Here is a 20,059-nt window from a genome sequence, read left to right on the forward strand (position 1 = left end):
CACATATCTAGAAACCAAAATCCAATTAACTTTCTTCTCCAATATTCGACATTGACCATCAAATCTATTCGGATTTAAGGTAAGTTATACTAATTGATGGGTACTGATCTACCGTACCAATCGCCAAATCATCACTTAAAACTCGTTAGCTGAACTTTTTTAAAAAAAACTTACCAACCCAGTGACTTAAATAATAACTTCTGAATAATTCAATAATTTAAATGAAAACTTTCAAATAATTCATTGACCATTTTGTAACTTTTTGAAGTTAAGTGATTAAACATAAACTTACTAATAATTTAGTAACTTTAGATTTAATTTACCTAAAACAGTTTAAAGACTAAGATGTAAAAAAGACATAATTTAAATAGTATTTTGTGGTTTAAACCTCAAAATTATTATATTCTAGTAATATTTATTTAGTTATATAATATATAAGCTTTTAATATATAATTTAAGCCCCATTTGGGGGTTTAAGCCTCAAAATTGTTATATTTTAGTAATATTTATTTAGTGATACGAGCATAAAAAAGTTCCATTCTTTTAATAATGAAACTAAAAAAAGAATACTTAACTATACGATCCTTTCTTGCATGGGCCCAACTTGCCTAAAAAAACATGTATTTGTTTTGGGTAAATAAGATTAATGCTTTACTTCTTATTACTGATTATCATAAATTTAAAAGGACACTAGATACACTCGATATAAAATTATTAGCAATAGAAAAAGAACTTTTTATTGACTTGAAGCTCACATACCCAACTTAAAAGAAAAAAACTTATCAAACCAAAAAACTTACCTAATGACTTAAATAATAACTTTCATGAAAACTTTTTAAAGTTGAATGATAAAGTATAAATTTATTAATAATTTCATAACCTTAAATATAATTTATCTAAGATAAGTTTAAAGACTAAAAAAAGAAGAAGATATATTTTAAGTACCAGTAATATATAAACTTTCAATATATTTAATTACAGCCTGCATTATTTATTTATTCATTATATTATATAAGATCTCGCAATTTCAATACATAAATTATATTTACAAAAGAAAACATTACGGAAAAAAAATAACTTTAATTGAAATTATACTTTAAGTTCAAAGATAAAAAGACACTCTATATGGCATTTGATATTTTGTAAAAAAATGATTTTTAATCATTTTTCAACTGAATTAATATCAAGAACTAAAATATAATATAAAATCATAAATAAATAACCCGGGAGATAACGTGGGTCAGACAGAGAATGGTTTTTAACGAGAGCTTCTACTTCATCCCAAAACCAACAGAAAACAGCAAATTCTATGGCTACGGAGGAAGAGAAAGGAAAATAGTTAGAAATTAAAAGAACAATAATCATAACACAAATTAAAGTTGAAATAGTACAAGATTTAAGCACAAAGGGCTAAAATTATATCAAAGAGATTTGATGCACCTGTATAGCTCTTTTTTCCCCTTGGAATTTGGGTTTAAGATCCCCATTGGTCTCCAAAACCCAGCAACATTTTCCTTGTCATCGCCATTGCCATTTCCAGCATAATTAGAAAAGCTGTTGTTTAAGTGTAGACGGAGTGCTAATCATCATATTTTCTCCCACTAAACAAAGTCAGACTGGGAATACCACTGTGTCTATCCCTATAAAGAATATTAAATGTGTATGAAAGGACCAATTTACCTCCTCCACAAATCAACAACAGCAACATTGGACTTCTGGTGTTGCAACTTGGAAGACATTAGACATGACAGAAAGTTAGCTTAAATATAACAAAAGGTCCCCAAACTAAAACCAAATGATCATTCAAGCCCACATCATTTTATTGCAGTTAATTAAAATTTCAAACATCTATTTCCATCAAATTGAGCCCTAGATTAGAGGTGTCATCAGTTTCCATCCAATCTAGAGGTCAATTAAGTAAAAATAGATGTTTAATTGATTGTAATAAAATGATAGGGGCTTGGATAATTATTTAATTTTAATTGAAGAGATTTTTTTTTATACTTAAGCCTAGAAAATTTCAATAAATCACCAAGAGTATTGTGATAAACCGCTGCAGCTTCAGCGTCATTAATTAGAGAGGAAGGCGCAAAGCAAAAAGCAATCAGCAAAAGCCCTGCCCGGGAAAAAAAACATTAGCTCCATTGGATCATCTTCACGCATAGTACATGTATAGACTGTTTGATGCGGCACAAGCGATGGAGTTTTCAGTTGGATGCCATGCTAGGTGTAGCAACTTTGTTGTGAAATCAAAAGTATTTCCATTTGCATCAACTGCTGAGTTATCTGCTCCTTTCCCTAAAAAATGAGACGAGATATGGATAGCTGAAAAAGATGTGAAACAAAGCTCAAGTATAGCCATAGGGTGTAATCGAGCCAAGCTGAGCTTGAGCTCGACTCAAAACTCGGTTCAAGCTTAACCGAACCCTATCATTTGAGCTTGAACTTGGCTTGAAAAAAAATCAAATTCTTTGAGCTCAGCTTGATTAAACTTGTTTACACAATTTATATACTCGAGATTGAGTCCAAGCTCGTTTCATATACAAATTTTATCTTAAAATAATGAAATATGAAATGCTAAGAATTCATGGGAAAAAGGATTAGCAATCAGTGTTCAAACCGAAGTTATTATATACATTACTAGTCAGTGTATTGACAAAGATTTTTTCCCTGGAATTACCAGAACTACAATAAATAGTTGAAACCAAACCAAAGCTACATAAAAAAGTAAAAGCAAAAACACAAAATACAAATAACAAAAGCAAAATACAAAGTTGAAATCAAATCTGAGTATCAGCAAAACAAAACCCAGATCTGAAAATATAAGAGCTTAAGAAAAAGAAAGGAAAGAAAGTAAATCATTGTAAATAGCAGCAATCAGTATTCAAATTTCAAAAGTAGGAGACGCAGACTTGTTGAGAAGAAAAAGAGGTGTTACAGGGGAATGAAAAAATGACAGATAGCTGTTAAAGGAAAAAATAGTGAAAAAGCGTAGGGTCTGGATTTTAAGTGCATATATATGGGGTAAGATACTAATTTAATTATAAAATTTAAAAAATATATAGTATAAATAAAGCTCTGATTAGGCTAGCGAGCAGCTTGAATTGAGTATTAACAAAATTCAGTTCGCTCAAGCTTGACTCAACAACAACTGAATCAAGTTAGAAATTTCTTTTTCAAATGGAAGTTGAATAGCTTGCGAGTATAAGTGTCTCACTTACAGAAGTCAAAAACAATTGTTTGGAAATTGGATACTTTGCGGGAAAAAAAGAAGGCTATAATCCTAATTCACTAATGATCAAGCAAAATCACAAATCGATGATTAAAACATCTCAAACTTTTTGGATTCTAAGAACAATGTGAAATGCATACCTCGTCTAACAACACCAGAAGGACTACCAAGAGATCTTGAAGGTCTTGATGCTGTCAGACCTTGTCTTCTGGAAATTCATTACAAAAATAAAAATGTCATTCTTTTGATTCAGGATTTTCCAAACCAAGAAAGGTCAAACAAGTTCCTTTAAAAGCTACTCAAATCATTCCACCTACAACAGAATATTGGAACATACCTCATGGGGTTTTTGTTGGCTTCCAGTGTTGTTGCTTTCTTGCTACCTTCAGAACAACCAAACACCCGAAACAGATTGCTGGAATAACAGAAACCACTAGTTTATGTATCGTCCAGGTCCTGGCATATTTGACTCTTTATTTGAGATAATAAAAAGAAAAACTGTACCTGTAGGAACCAGTAGCCACTCGAAGTCCATCTCCACTTAGACAACACTCAAATTTATCAAAGATGGAATCATTTTCATACAAATCACAAAGCTGCTCAAGGTCCCAAAATAATAACAGAAAAACATCCATCATACGGGTATATATAGGGTCTCTTTTTAAATAGTATCTAAACAAAATAGAAGAGCCTTAGAAGTACACATTACCTTAGGCCTAAGGTATTCATGAACTTGGAAGGTTGCAACTGGACCAGAATCCATATTTATGTCCCACAGCTGACACAAAGAAAACCTTGTTACCAAACAATAGAAAAGGAGGAAGGAGAAAACAAATATAGAAACTCAGCTTTTATGCAAGCATCAGATGCCTACGACACAAGGGCAAAGTGTTATTCAAGAGGAGAAGAATTAATTCCATAAAAACATATCAACCTTAAGGGTCAAGTAGTCACGACTTAGTATGTGTCTTCCATCCTTGGCAAACTTGATGTCTGAGATTGATGCTATGATATCTGTGAAAAAAGACCTGGAGCCTGGAGCTTCTTGTTCCTCAAACCTGTACCATCAAGAAACTTCAAAAACCAGAAAAAAGAATACAAGGAAATGCGACAGAAGTATCATACAGCAAAAGATGACAGTTAAAACGATAAATCAACCAAGAAAAAACAGAAATACCACGGGTCACTTACAATTTAATGTGGATATCACACAACGCAGACTGTCGCATATCAATAAGACGAATTGAACCCTTTGAACTACTGTAAGCTAACATATTACAGTGTATAGGATGAAATTCTGCTGAAGTTATCACCTCTGCAAGTATATACTCAAGCAAATGAATCATGCAAACATGAAAAATACATAAGAGTATTATATTTTACAGAGAAAAACCCATAAATTGATAAGAGTAACATTGTGAAACTCAAAGAGTGAGATGATGATAGTCAACTAGGAAAAATAGCAGGGTGTAGAAAAGAGGAAGAAATTTTTGCAGATGGATAACCAAAAACAGAAGGAAAGCAAGAAGGATTAGGATAACAGAAAGAACAGACCTATCAACCCATAAGCAATAAAGGAAATGTATAAAATAAATATATAAATCCATGATGTCCAATTAGAAAACTGATTCCCCACCAGTCAAATCCTCCATGTTTGCAGGTTTCACATCAACAATGTTAAAACTTTGGTTGCTAATTTCCAGGTTCCAGAGATTAATTCGCAGGTCGTCAGCCGAAATAAAAGTTTCACCATCACTACAAATAAAGAAGAAAGGAATAATAAGTATTTCATAAAATCAGGAGCTAGCTTTGAAGACGAAGTATTTCAGGTTCAAAAGTTGAGAAATTACTCTCCCAGTTTATGATCTTTCTAAATGCACTCCCCACCTCCCAACCAACAGACAGCAAATGTAAACAATTCAACTCAAGAAAGTAGAAACTCAAAGGAAAATAAAACAAGATATACATCATAGTCCATATACAAGGAATAAGAGGGAGATGGGGGCCAGTTGTGGCTAAAATCAATCAAATAAGTATATAGACCTGTTATTGGATATGGAATTAATATGATAGTCATGCGCATGAGAATATATTCTTCGACATCTGGCCATAAGTTTTGTCTCAAGAGTAGTTACCTAATTACAACATAAGCACTATGTGTCAGATCAACAAACCATATAAACAACAATTTGGCGGATCAGACACAGCCTAAACATTAAAAAATGACAAAAATAACATAATAAGTTCTTAAGTATTCATGATAGACAACAACTACCATAGGCAAACGCAAAGATGGCAAACCCCCATTTGGCAATGAAAAGTCATTGCTTGTACATCCTCCATTTGCCATGTATTGTTTGGAGCTTGTTGATATACTTGAACCAACAATAGGACCATTTCCCATGGCTTTGGTGGAATCCACATTCAAGTCACATACTTTTTTGACCTGCTTCTCTTGTACCTGTCCAAGTTTGAAATGACATTAGAAAGACCAACCGGATAGCAAGGTTAGATGAGTAAATTTGTTGTACTGCCACTTTTGGGACATAAATGTTGGAAAAAGACAATAAACACTAATCTGTGTACAACTTTATAATTGTAAAATCTAGGATATAAAAGATGCCTTTACCTACCTTCCAGAACTTGATTGTTTTGTCATTTGTCGACAAAAGAGAAAGAGCACCGTAAGCCGACTGGCACCACCTAATTTTGTTAATTTTCTCCTCAATTTCCAAGCTCTTGAGGTAGTCAAACTGTATTAAAACAATATCGTAGACATTTCAATGAAATTCAAGTCCAGAAATATTTTAGCATGTAAACAGTAAACCCAAACATTCATTATGTTTCTGGCATAACCAAACACAAATACCTCAGGTTCATGGCTCTGAAACTCTGTTTTATAGCGAAATAAAGGGTGCCTATTAATTGGATAATCCATCTTCTCTAGATCTCTCCGTTGCCCAACATGCTACACATTATTCAGTTTTGTCAAAGAACAAACCACAAAAGATGAGAACAGAACACTGGAGCAACACAGTGAGTGAAACAAACAACACAGCTTCAGAAATATAAAAGAAGGAAACAGTCAGCAACATACATCTAGAGTGTCTGTCCTTTCAAACAAAACCACCCGACCTCCTCGATCTCCGGTAGCAAGGTGATCTCCAGTTCTATTAAATTCAATAGCGGAGATGATATCAACTGAAAAAAAGAAGCACCATGTAATGAAGCGAGCAGAGGAATCAGAAATGCAGGACAAGCAAGTACCAAGTACAGCATACCCATAACTGTTTACTTCACACAAGCAGAATCACCAAGCAAAGAGCATCAGGGAGAATTATATCACCAAATATCAATTTAATCCCTCCTAGCATTGAGGACAATGAAAGGAAGGTGTCGTAAAGAGCAAACTTAATAACAGCGCAGCTGAAAATGCTTCACACAAAGATATTATATGTTTCCCACAGGACAAAAACAACAGTAATTCATGGACCTAGTCACTTACATGGAAAGATTCTAAGTCGGACAATTTGATTAGTTCACTTGGACCTTTTTCCATTTTCTACAACTCCTCCGAGATGAGAGACATAATGCAATAAACGCTAGTATACTTTGACAATGACCATGTTAGTCCAGAAATCACAACCTAAAGTCAAGTGCATCAATCACGCAAGCAAACTCAGTCACTTGCCACCAAAGGCTTGTTAAATACCTTTTTTCCCTTTCTTTTTTTGGGCACCAAACTCCAAGACCCTAGTAATTAGAACAACTTGCGGAAAACAACGGCCAAGCATATATGAAATAATATTTTATTGATTAATTATTTCAATCATTTAGTCAATAACAACTAACCTCAGCTGAAACTCAAGCGATAATTATAAAACAGGAACAAATTGATAAACCACAACTTACACACCGTTGTTTCATACCACACTTTGAAACAGTTGTGAAGCTAGACCTAGATCCTAACATTATAATGCAATCCAGCCGAATGTTATATCAAATTGAAGTCACATATTACCAATATAAACAATCGAGAAAAGAAATAGCAATGAGGAAAAACGACTAAATAATAAAACTTGTAGCTATTTGGATTAAAAAAAATGAAACTCTAAAATCAATAATGAATAACTCTAAGAGAAACCGAATCGAATAAATCCAAATATTGTACCATCCTGTATTTCCTCTCCGGCAGTTCGCTCTCCGAACACCTGCGAGAATTTCCACTCCAGTGGTTGTGGCCCTCCCACCGGAGCCACGGCTGCTTCAGCGCCGCCGTTGTTCATCGTTGTCTCAAAAAAAAAACGATTCCACCTCACGAAATAAAATAAAAAGCAAACTCAATGCATCAACGAGCCGATCTGGCACTCAGATTCACAACAAAACCGAAACACTTCATCGATTTAAAACAATCTCCATTTCAAAAATGCAAAGCTTCTCGATCGATCATCTATATATTCCACAAAGAAAATTCATCGGTGTTCCTTTATCACTCTTTTTTTTCTCTAACCGGTAATGAACATCGATTTGATATATTTTTAAACAAAAATAAACATCGACGAGATTCCACTCTATCTCCTTCAATTAAAACTTTCACAGTTTACTCTCTTATGTTTCTTTTAATTCGGGAGAGAAGAAAGAAAGAAAAATGTAAATTGGAGGATGATGACAAAGCTGGAAATGCGACGAAGCTTTTTGGCCGATTATTGGACCCACTCCCCTCTCTCCTCTTCTTTCTGGTCAATTTTTATGGAAGGTCCCTGTACTATGTTTTTTTTTAATATTAAGCACTTACTATGTGCTTACTATGTTTTTTTTTAATATTAAGCACTTACTATGTGCTTTGATATTTTTATTTGTTTATGTTTTTAAAATGTGTATTTTCAATTTTGAAATGATTTTTTTATCAAATAATTTAAAAAAATATTTTTGAAAAATATGACATCTATAAGTTAATATTTTTATATAGTTTGATAAATATTATCATGGTTTGAACAAGATTAGAGAGATTGGAAAAAAAATTAGATTCGTTTAAAATATAGGTTGAACTTAAGCTTGAACATTTAATGCTAAAGTTCGATCCAACTCAGTCTGGTTTTTTAAGTTTGTAATGTTTTATATTATTTAACTTATAGTACAAAAAAATTAAATATATAATAATATATTATTATAATGTAAGCATTAAAAAAAATGTTAAGATAACTATATATAAAATTTTAATAAATAAAAATATATGGAATTATTAAATATTAAATTGAAATGATATAAATATATATTTTTAAAAATTAAAAAAACTGAATTTAAAATAAGTTTGAGTTATCCATTTATAAATATAGGTGGACTTTAACAAAATTTAAGTCTCATATTTCGAGTTGAACCAGACTTAAGCAAGGATAAAATATGTTAATATCATATTTAGACTTGATCTATTAACACTTTTAGTTTGAACCTATTTCATCTAGTTGTTAGACAAGAACTTTGACCACTACTTCAAACAAATTTTGATTTTTTTTTAAACAATAACTAAGTGTATATATTACTATTGAAGTGTGCTTTTTTAAATAATCAACATCAAATTATTTGATAAATTAATAAAATAAAGTCTATTGTAAATCTAATTCTGAAAAAAAATTCTCTAATTTTTTAATATTTAGATTTTAGTCCATTTATTTTTAGTTTTAAAAATTTAGCTCTTTTACTATTTAAATTTTAAATTTCGAATATAATTATTAACATCGTTAAAATTTTTTTAATTATTTCGTTGGTGCGATATTTTGAATAAAAAAATTATTTAATAACTATATAATAAAAATAATATTATCATAAACTTGAAATTAACAATAAAATTTTAAGGTGTTACATTTTTAAATCTAACAAAGTAAAAAGACTGAATTCGTAAAGCATGTTTTAACTGAAATAAACATGGCAGAGGAACTCTTTTAGAATTTGACATATTCTTTTTCTGGATTATATTTTGGTGATTAATTTAACTGATTTGGAAATAGTCGATGGGAAACTATTCCTATTTGGTGATAAAACGACGTCGACTTTTGTTTTCTCAGCTTTATGGATGAGGTTGAGGGCATTGCTATGTTTAGCGTAGATTACAAGGCTCTCTCCTTTCTTTATTTTTAATTTCTGTTTTTCTTTAATCAATGGCCCTAACAAGAAAAACTCAAAAATAAAAAATATCAGCAGGAAGAATCTTCGTCTTTTGAAAGATCTTTTAGAATGGAACAAAAAATGTATAATTTATTTTATTGAAATTAACAAAAATGTGGAAAAAAATTTCTTTGTGTTTTTGAATAGGTAAAATGAGCTAAACATAATATTAGAAGGGTTCATGAGACAGGGCTGGGCCAAACTAAAGAATTATGCTGTTTGTTAAGCCTAGACCCACTTAAGAAATAGGTTTAAATTTTTTTTAAAGTTTGGTCCAGATAAAAATATTAAAATTTGGGTTCAACTCAGTTCGATCGTATTAATTCATTTTATATAAATTTTAAATATATAATATATCAAAAATACTAAAACATTAAAATAAATATTAAATATATATATACATAAATAACACTAAAATAGATACAACTTAACAAGCAAATACCTCTAAAATAATAACAAAATTAACAATAAAACTAGTTTTATAAAATATCCAAACAATATAACAAAATAGTAGTAACATAATAGTGAAATGATAGCAAAATAAGGAGAAAACAACAAGAATATAACATTAAAATAACAAAAAAAGTAGTAGATTTGTTTGTATTTCTGTGAATTCGGATCGGTTCGAGTCCGACCAAAAAAATGTCTTACCCGAGGCCTGACCCATTTTTTAAACAAGCATTATTTTTTTTATCCAAACTCATTTATTAAGCTTATATTTTTGTCCAAAGCCTTTCACTTTTCAAACCGACTTGTGATCAATCTCAATTGATATTAACCAAAGGATTTGAGTTCAAACCCAATATCATTTTTCTAATTAAAGTAAATAATATATCCTTTTACTTATCTAAACTGGTTTATTTCTTATAAGTTAAAAGCTTATTTATAATTCATTTAATTATATTTTATATTTAAATTAGTAAAAATAACTTAAAATATTATAAAAAAATGAATAAAAGAAGTAAAATGTAAAAGAAAAGGTATAATCTTTGCTGTAAGTTACAAGATAAAGTTGATTTTGTCTAAAGAAGGTTAAAATATGAATGGAATATTTTCCTCTTTGGTAAACCATGTAACATTTATGAATGGAATCTGTGGAGCTGTTAAATGACTGGAATATTTTACTTGTAATTTTCAAGAGACTTTGAATGAAAGGTATAGGACGGCATATGCTTTAGATAGCATTTAGGTTCTTTATTGAAAAAAAAATTAATTTATGTGCATTAGATGAGTGAATAAAACAATTATTCTATTATAATTTAGTGTTAATAAACTTTTTAAAAATCAATTAAATCTTTTTAAAATTTAAAATTAATTAAAAATTATAAAAATTATAACCAAAATTTATTAAAAAGATAATTTTTTATGAAAATAATAATATCAACCCAATAAAATAAAAGATTAGGGGTCAATTTTTTTTAAAAATCTTATAACCATTAGATTTTAATGGGTCACTATTATTATTTTTTAATAAAATTTTTATAAAATTTTAATGATTTTTTAAATTAATTTTTAAATTTTAAAAGGGCTTAATTGATTTTTTTAAAATTGTTACTAAGGTCTTTTTGACTCTTTAACTTTATTAGTTTAAAATTTTTCTAATTTACTTCTAATAGAAGAGTAGGGGTTGAATTGAATAAATATGTAAAAGTTGAGGGCTAAATTTGTTATTATACATTATATATATAAACACCAAATTTTAACAAATGGGTTATTTTGCTCACTCATCTAAGTCCAATTTCTTAGCGGAGGGGCTAAAATGCAATTCAATGTATAATACAGGGGGCTTTGCAGTACTTTTACCTATGATTGTTGTGAGAATTTTATATTTTGAAAGTCGATAATTTTGATTGGTTTAAACAAATTATCTTGTGTCATGTTGTTTAAATTGGATCAGATCGGCCGATTAGATCAATTAGATTGAGAATCAATCCATCCGCGAGAAAAATTGGAGTAGTTGATCCGCAAATCACTCAAACTAAGTTGAATTGAGTATTGGTGGTTGAACCGATTTTCTTTATTTTTTTAAATATTTTTTATTTTAAAATTTTTCTAATTCTTTTAATAATTTCTTTAATTTATTCTAATGACCGATCGAACTGAAAACTGATAAATTGATTGATTCAACCACTGATCTAATTTTAAAACCTTAAAGACAATAATGTAATATTATTAATAGTTCCAAGATTTGGTATTTAATATGAAAGTAGTCTCAATTTTGTTTATTCCTTAAGTAATGTAATATTTCGACTGAAATATTATTTTTATAATAGTTTTATTCTTATTATTTTATCAAATTTTTATTAGAATTTTACATTAATAAAAATTTTATATTCCAACCAAATAAATCAAACATAATAATATAATCTATTTCAAGTAAATTATTGGTAAAATTTGTACTAATTTTAATCCACAAGTATCTTCTAATTATGAAAAAAATGACAAATAAGAAATCACAGTACAATATATTTTCTTTCTGTGTTTTTAAATAAATAAAATTTGTATTTGATAAACCGAGATACAATCCACCTCGTTAATTTTTTTAAAACATATTACATTTAATAATCTATATTATTATAATATTTTTACTAAATTTTGTGAACCTCACTAACTCACTTAAAAAATCAAAAAGCCAATAAATAAGTAAAAATATATTAATATTACTTCCTATTATTTATAAATTTAAATATGTCAAAAGTTTTATGCTCTTCTAAAATTTAAACTTTAATTTTACGACAATAAATCTATATTTTTTATTTAAAAATTTTGATCACTCCATCATTTCATAATAAAGGTAAAATAAGGGTTTGTTTGATTGGTTAACTTTATTTCCTAGAGCACATTTTTATAATTTTTGGTGTTTGATTGAGTAAAACAAACCCAGCCAATGAAAAATAACATGTAAGTCAACGGAAAAAGTCACCCATTTTCAATAAAATGACTTATGGAGTAAATTTTCAAAAATGCCATTTTTGAAAAGAAATTATTGGATTAGAATATTTTTTTATGAAAATTCACGGGATTAGATTAAATTGACGAAAACGTTTTTAGATGCTTTCAATTGAAAGTATTTTTAGTGTATTGACAAAAAAAAATGCTTCCAATTGGAACCACTTTCTGCCCTTAATATTTTTAATTTTTTTGATATTATCTCTTGTAAAAATAAAATTTACAAAATAAGTATTTATATAGGCTTCAAGTCTTATTTCCTTTATTATTTTAAGCGATATAGGATTTGGGTCTATATAAATTAATAATCATTTGTAGTTTGTTTTTAAACAATAAGAGATTGCTTATTCTTTTAACTAGTAACATAAGATTAAAGACTATACTTAATTTTTAAAAATTAAAGATAAAACTTTGTACAACATTAAACTCTAACAAAATGAAACATTATAAACTTTTATATAAATATTATCGTTGTAAAAATAGTCCAATAAAAAAAGAAAGACAGACTTACACGTATAGTAACACATAATATTTTATATATAGATATTAAAGTATAAAAATTAATAGAGGTTATATAGTGACACATATTTTAGTTTTTATTTTTGAATATGTTAAAAATAGATATTATTTTTTCAATAATTATATATCTTTTTGTATTAATCCGATATGTTTATTTTTACATTTCCCTATATTTCTAAAAGTAAAATGTACATTAGTCAATAAATCATTCAATGACAAAGAATTTGTATTATTATTTAGTCTTCTATTAACATATAATTTTAGATTCAAACATGAAACAACTTTACCTCTCTTCCTATAAAAAATAAAATAAAAGAATAATGTAAATTTAGTGTCGAGTTGAGACTAAATTAATCAGGAAAATTACTTAAATAATTTTACATATTTACAAAAAAATTATTATGAGAATATTTTTATTTTTTTTCTTATTTGTAAAAAGAATTGCAAGTGTAAATAATATTTTTAAATATAAATTAATACATGATTATAAACCAAAAAATAACAAAAATATGGTACGAATGTATAAAATTTTCATGATAAAAAAATGAAAGAAAATAAAAAATTATAAAATAAATAACATGAATTATTTACCCGAATTACCCAAAAAACAATTTAAAGATAATAATTAGTTATTTAATGACCAACCTCCTCAAATTATAATCTAAACAATCTTGAACAAAAGGGTAACATTTAAAGATAACAAAATATATTTTATTAGAGTTTAATGTTGTACAAAGTTTTGTCTTTAATTTTTAAGAATTAAATGTAATATTTAATTTTATATTGTTAGTTAAAAAAAAGTATTTAAGGAATTATTAAGGAAAATTGAAAGATTTGTTAGTGTGCTGCGAGGAACCAAAAACAAGGTGTGGGTCCTAAACTCATAAAATTGTTTGAAAATGTTAAATATCATGTTATATTTGATAAATTAGATTGCTGATTGGATTGGCTTAATAGCCAAATTATTGATTTTGTGAGTGGCTGAATCAGGTATGTTTCAAGCCTTAAAAGATTGACATGTTGGCAAAATTACTAGTTTGATAGTATGAATGTTTGATTAAGTTTGTAATTGCATATGTGAATTATGAGATATGAGAATGTTTGACTGAATGATATAATGTGTTGAGATATTAAGCTTATGTATGATTTAAATGCATGAGATATTTATTATATTGTGTACTGAAAAGAATGCTATTTATGCACAATGAAAATCTGTAAAGTATGTGAAATTGAACGATATTAATTGTAACAGCCTAATTTTCAGTGGTATTAGGAATAGAGATTTGAAATCAATAAATTCGACGGGTGAGTTGAAAATTTAATAAATTAATACCTATAAGTCAAATGTGAATATAAAAGCATTTTTGAATTAGTGAATTTGGTGATTTAAAAGAATTAATTAGGTAAATTGGGTCGAGAATGAGGTATCGAGACCTCGACTTCATAAATCGAGCCATAAATATTTTTAGAAATATTTATGGAGTGTTGGTCAGGTAGTAATAAAATTTAGTCAGAAAATTTTAACGTTTGGGTGGTTAATTAAATAAAAAGGACTAAATTGAAAAGGGTGTAAAAGTTTCTAAAAGGATTAAATAGCTCAATTGTCAAATGAGGAAGGACATAAAGTGAAAATAAGCCCAAATGAGATATTTTGGGCGGCAATAGCTGAGAAAAATCAGGAAACGGGTGAAATAAGGGCAAAATTGGAAAATTGACAAAATTGGCTAAATAAAAATGGGACTAAATTGGAATATCTAGAATTCTCTTCATTTCTCTTCATATTCATCAGCTGAAAAACAACCATGGAGGAGGGTTCAAGCTAGTTTTCATACTCTAGCTTCATGTAAGTTTAATTCTTGCTTTCTCCTTGACATTTTTATGTTTTTGGACTTTTACAATTGGGTCCAACTTACTATTTCATTAGTTTGTGATTCCATGTCTAATTTTTGAAGTTGTTATGGATGGGTGCTGGAAGTATATGATGATTTGGCATGGAATTAGAGCTTTAAATTGTTTATATTCTGATTTTATTGAAAGAATTGAATAGAAAGTTAATGTTTGGGACCTAATTGTAAAAGAGTTTGAAGTTAGAGTTTTATGTGGAAATTATGAATCTCAAAAGTTATGAAATAACTTATAATGTCTAGAAAAAGTATTAATTGAGAAAATTATCTTAATTCAGGGGTTAATTGAGTAAGGACTGAATTGTATGAATTGTGAAATTTGGGGTAAAATAGAAATCAACATTTTGCACTAAAACTGTTTTGGGCAGCAGCAGTAGTTTAAATTTGAAAATCACAAAAAAATTGTAGAAATCGAATTAGAGGATGAATAAAATATGAAATTAAAGCTTATTGAGTCTAGTTTCTTATAAAAGAAATTATGTAAGCAATGAAATTGTAAATCATGAGATACAATAACTTTTGTGAGACAAGGTCGGAATGATTTCGGGTTCCCCTATTCTGAATTTGGAAAATCATCAAAAATTGGATAAAAATAATTAGAGGCTTAAATTTATATGTTTAGAATCCTGAATGAGTCTATTTTCAAGAGAAATAAACGGGGACATCATTCGAATCTTGTACGAGAAGATAATTAATTTTTAGTGAAGAAGGGTTGGAACTGTCAGATAGCAGAACAGGGGAGACTTCAATGAATAAACTGTATTAATTGGCCCAACCAAAAATTATGAAATTTTTATGGTAAGATTATATATGAATCTAGTTTCAGGGAAAATTAGCAGATCTTAATTTGGAGTTCCTTAGCTTCAGATATAAATAATTTAGTGACTATGACACGGGTGAATAGCTTGAATAATCACATAAGTAATTAGTGAAAATTATGGATAAGGTTACTTACAAGTGTGTTATTTATACCAAGGATGTGGATGTAGAGCATGAGGAGGAAAAATATATGAATGACTCGTGTATAAATTGATCACATGCCCGATTATAATAAATAAGTGTTGGATTAGAAAAGATATAATGTTTTATTTGGAATATTTATTATGAAATTATGATTATCGTTATAATACAAAAATTTTATATGGCTAAATTTTAGTGATTATTTGTTAATTTTATGAATTTCATGATGTGTTGTTTCATATGTGTTGATGATAAAATCGTGAATAATGTAAAAGCATGAAAATTGAATAAATGATCAAATTGAGCATTTCAGTTCAGTGACAAGATGAATCGAAGGAAAAGACCATGGTTGGACCATGGCAACAAGTGATAAGTGATAGCCTCGGCTACACTTATCTGATCAAGGAAAAGTGAAAGTGATAAGTGATAGCTTCGGCTACACTTATCTGATCAATGACAAATGACAAGTGAAAAGTGGTAGCTTCAGCTACCTGATCAGTGAAAAGTGGTAGCTTCTGCTACCTGATCAGTGAAAAGTGGTAGTTTCGGCTACCTGATCAGTGAAAAGTGGTAGCTTCGGCTACAAGTGACAAGTGACAAGTGATTTCCGTATAAGACCATACTGGGATATGGCATCGGTGTGATATATGCTACTGTATAAGACCATATCTGGGATATGGCATCAGTGAGATATGTGATACGTGTAAGACCATAACTGGGCTATGGCATCGATATATGAATATGTGAAAGACCATAGCTGGGCTATGGCATCATTATTTAAAGATGTGTAAGACCATAGTTGAACTATGTCATCGAGAAAACGAAGTACTCAATTTCGTAAGACGTTCACTAATTTGACAAAGTTTGGTAAGTGTTACATGGAATTATGTGATACAAGGAAGTACGAGTTGATAAGATACGAGTATAGAACTTGGTTGATAAATGAATTCATTTGTGATTATATAATTGTTCATCTTGAATGTACTGTCCATATGTATTGATAATTCAAACGTTTTAATGAATAAAATTCCGATATGGAATAGATTGAACACGAGACAAATAATTATGAAATTGAACTCAGAATTCATGAACATAACGGTTATTGATATATGGAGATATGAGACATTGATATATGAATATGGAAAATGTTTGATAAATGTGTTTATTCATAATTATAGAATTATATACCTCATGTGTACTATTTGCATAAAGATGATATTTCAAATACTTTGGTTATTTAAGCTTAAATAGGAAATAGTCTGAAATCAAGATAAGTTGTTATGAAAATATATTTAGATTACAGAGATATGGCTGATATATGTTGTATGATTACATAACGTGAAATTGTGTATATATATGAGAAATTGAATGAGAATTAAGCCCATACACGTTTCTTGTTATTTATATGAAGTGTACGACTGACAAGGGTGATGAAGTTATAAACAGAGAGTTACACGGGTTGAAAACACGAGAGTGTGACTCTCCAAAGTGTGAAAATTTTCTAAGTGTTGCAAAAGTTTCATATGTTTACGGTTTGGTCCCGAACCACCCTGAATGTATGTTTTGGGCCCCGTAGGCCCATATAAGGGATGTTAAACATATGTATGAAAGTTTTTAATTTAGAAAAAAATTTTATGGCTGGTTTTTTTTTACATGATTGATCATATTAAGTTTGGTAATGCCTCGTACCCTATTCTAGGCTCGGAATACAGGTAGGGGGTGTTACATTAATTGATACCAACACAATGGTATTTTGAAAGATTGGAACACTATTTCCATTTACTGAAAGTATGTGATTATTGAGGATATGCTGAGCATGTCAAATGAATGTGAAAAGTATTGAGATGTGATTATATATGAGATTGTGTGACATATTGCATATACATTGGGTTGGGAATTGCGGTTGACGAAGAAGTTTCGTGGAGTACCGGCGGCATATTAAGTCCGCATTATTTGTAGTTAGTGTATTGCACATGGAGTACCGAGGGGAATGATGATTTATCGCAATTTTTATTGGCAGCTTGTCTACATTTTTACTAGCAGAATTTTCTACATATTGTTATCGGTGGTTTTAACCACAACGGGCCTAAGCCCATAATGTTTTGGAGTTCAGATGACGGGTTCTAGGGAACTCGTTGTGTGTAGCGGATGGTATGGGTAGGAATGTAATAGCCCATTTTCAGTAAAATCGAAACAGTAATTTCAAAACCATAAATTCGAAGTCATAAAATTTATTTTAATATTACTTTATTGCCTACAGCATGATATTAGTACCGTATAAAAATTTAGTTAAGAAATTTTACTGTTTACATGCTCAATTTGATAAAAAGGACTAAATCGTATAAAGTGTAAAAGTTTAGTTCTAATAGCTAAATGTACTAAATAGCTATAGAACTTTAAAGTGGAAGTCCTTATATGGTAATTAGACCATTAGAGTTGTTAGTGGATGCACATGGTTTGGCAAATGTGTAAATATTAATGTTTTTAAAGGTTAATTAAGTAATTAAGTAATTAAATGATAAAATAAAATAAAACAACAATTAGGTTGTCATCTTTAACATTTCTTTCAATCGAAAATCAAAGAAAAAGAAAGCCATGGAAGCTTAAGATTCGGCCATTCTTGTTTCCCTTGATTAGGTATGCAATTTTGTCCTATTTTTAATGATTTCTATGTTTTCGAGATCGTTGTAGCTTAATCTAGCTAGCTTAAGGACTAATTTGTGAAACTGTTAAACTATTAGGGTTTTATCATTGATGCATGTACATGAGTTTTGAAGTTTGATGTTAGAAAATGGATGGTTGTTGTTAGATAAACAACTTTTGTAAATAATTTTTTGGTAAAATTGTCAAATAGGGATTAAATTGAAAAATAGAAAATTATATATGATGAAATTGTGAAATAAATGAAATATAGGGCATGCTAGGGACCTAGTTGATATTCGACCATAGTGGGTTATGGTGAAATTGCATGAATTTCCATTTTTATGAGCTAGGGGCTAAATTGTAAATGAATTAAAAGTATATAGGCGAAATAGTAATTTTTCAAAATATGTTTTTGGCCTAAATTGAATGAATTTTATATTAAATTAAGTTAAATTTATTCGTATAGATCAAGACAGACCTCGTACGGCTTTAGATCAGGGAAAAGAGAAAATCTCGGATTAATCGCTTCTGTATCTACGTATAATTATTGAGGTAAGTTCGTGTAATTAAATCGTTTTTATATGTCTTTAACTGAATTATACATGTGTTGGGAAATGCCATACAAATATACTGATTGCATATCCAACGACGTACGATGATTACTGAGCCTGTTTGAACCTTAGGATTTTGTAGGATACAAATGACATGTCATTAGGGTTTACATGATTTAGGTGCTAGTCCTGAACGTCCTACCGATGGCTAAGGTCCGGCATGTGTTGCGAATTCTCCACAGCTCGTATGAGCAGCATCGGGTAGCTATGTTCCGACCCATAGCTCATGTGAGCATGCTGATTTACTGCTCGTTTGAGCATATATGTACATGATTTGACCGATTACAATTATATGATTTAACATACTATTTGTGAGTTATCCCGGGTATCCAACAGTATTAGAAACGGTTCAACGGGCTAAATTCTTATACGAAATGGTAAGAGTTCACTACAGACCATTACCAAGACACATGAATTACATGAAAATATTATTACATGGTATATGGAAGCATGAAATCGATGATACATGTATATAGAACTTGATCAATTGTTGTGTTCATCCATGTTTATTGGCTTATATATGTATTTACATGGCTAACATGGTTGGTGTATATGTGCTTAGGCATTTGGCCAAATTGTGTTGGGTTATGCTTTGTTTACTTACTTATTATATGACTAAATGGTAAGTTAAATTCTATGTTATATAAACTTACTAAGCTTAAATGCTTATACTGTATTATTTTCCGTGTTTTACAGTGTATTGAAAGCTCGTTCAGGTTGGAAGGTTGTCAGATCTATATCACACTATCTATTGGCTCTTTTGGTACATTCAATTGTTTAGTTTTGGTTATAATGACATGTATAGGTATTTTGTCTATTATTGGCCTATATGTTTTGTTGTGAATATGACCATTTGTTTTGGCTTGTGTTTTGGAATATTTTGGTATGAATACAAGTAGCTTTAAAATGGTTGATAAATGACTTAATATGGTTGATTGATGGAAGATGGGATGATAGATGAATATGCATAATATATGTGGCTTGTGACTTGTTGAGAATTGGTACTTTGTTTGAATAGCTTAAATGACTATTGATGCTAATTATAGAATAGCATTTTGGTACCAAATGGTTGTGTTTTA

At 29.4% G+C, this 20,059-nt stretch overlaps 1 protein-coding gene across 9 annotated transcripts; it reads right to left on the reverse strand.

Moving 5' to 3' along the window:
- Positions 1–1,138: 1,138 nt before the first annotated feature.
- Positions 1,139–7,948, reverse strand: LOC107961659 (serine/threonine protein phosphatase 2A 55 kDa regulatory subunit B beta isoform). 9 transcript variants are annotated; one of them, XR_001701341.2, is made up of 17 exons: positions 7,404–7,948; positions 6,330–6,433; positions 6,102–6,200; positions 5,866–5,985; positions 5,508–5,693; positions 5,276–5,367; positions 4,869–4,987; positions 4,424–4,547; positions 4,167–4,290; positions 3,942–4,010; positions 3,737–3,828; positions 3,570–3,647; positions 3,373–3,440; positions 2,033–2,298; positions 1,681–1,727; positions 1,441–1,554; positions 1,139–1,313 (listed from the first exon to the last, which is right to left on the reverse strand). XR_001701341.2 is itself a non-coding variant. In XM_016897730.2 (14 exons), exons 1-14 carry the CDS (start codon positions 7,516–7,518, stop codon positions 2,156–2,158), a joined length of 1,533 nt encoding a protein of 510 aa, XP_016753219.1. In that variant the 5' UTR covers positions 7,519–7,948; the 3' UTR covers positions 1,192–2,155. The 9 variants fall into 9 exon arrangements, 1 of the variants encoding a protein (XP_016753219.1); XR_001701339.2 differs by having other exon boundaries at positions 1,441–1,727; XR_001701340.2 differs by having other exon boundaries at positions 1,681–2,298.
- Positions 7,949–20,059: the final 12,111 nt, after the last annotated feature.

The sequence above is a fragment of the Gossypium hirsutum genome, chromosome A06 (assembly GCF_007990345.1).
Source record: "Gossypium hirsutum isolate 1008001.06 chromosome A06, Gossypium_hirsutum_v2.1, whole genome shotgun sequence".
NCBI classification, from domain to species: Eukaryota; Viridiplantae; Streptophyta; class Magnoliopsida; order Malvales; family Malvaceae; genus Gossypium; species Gossypium hirsutum.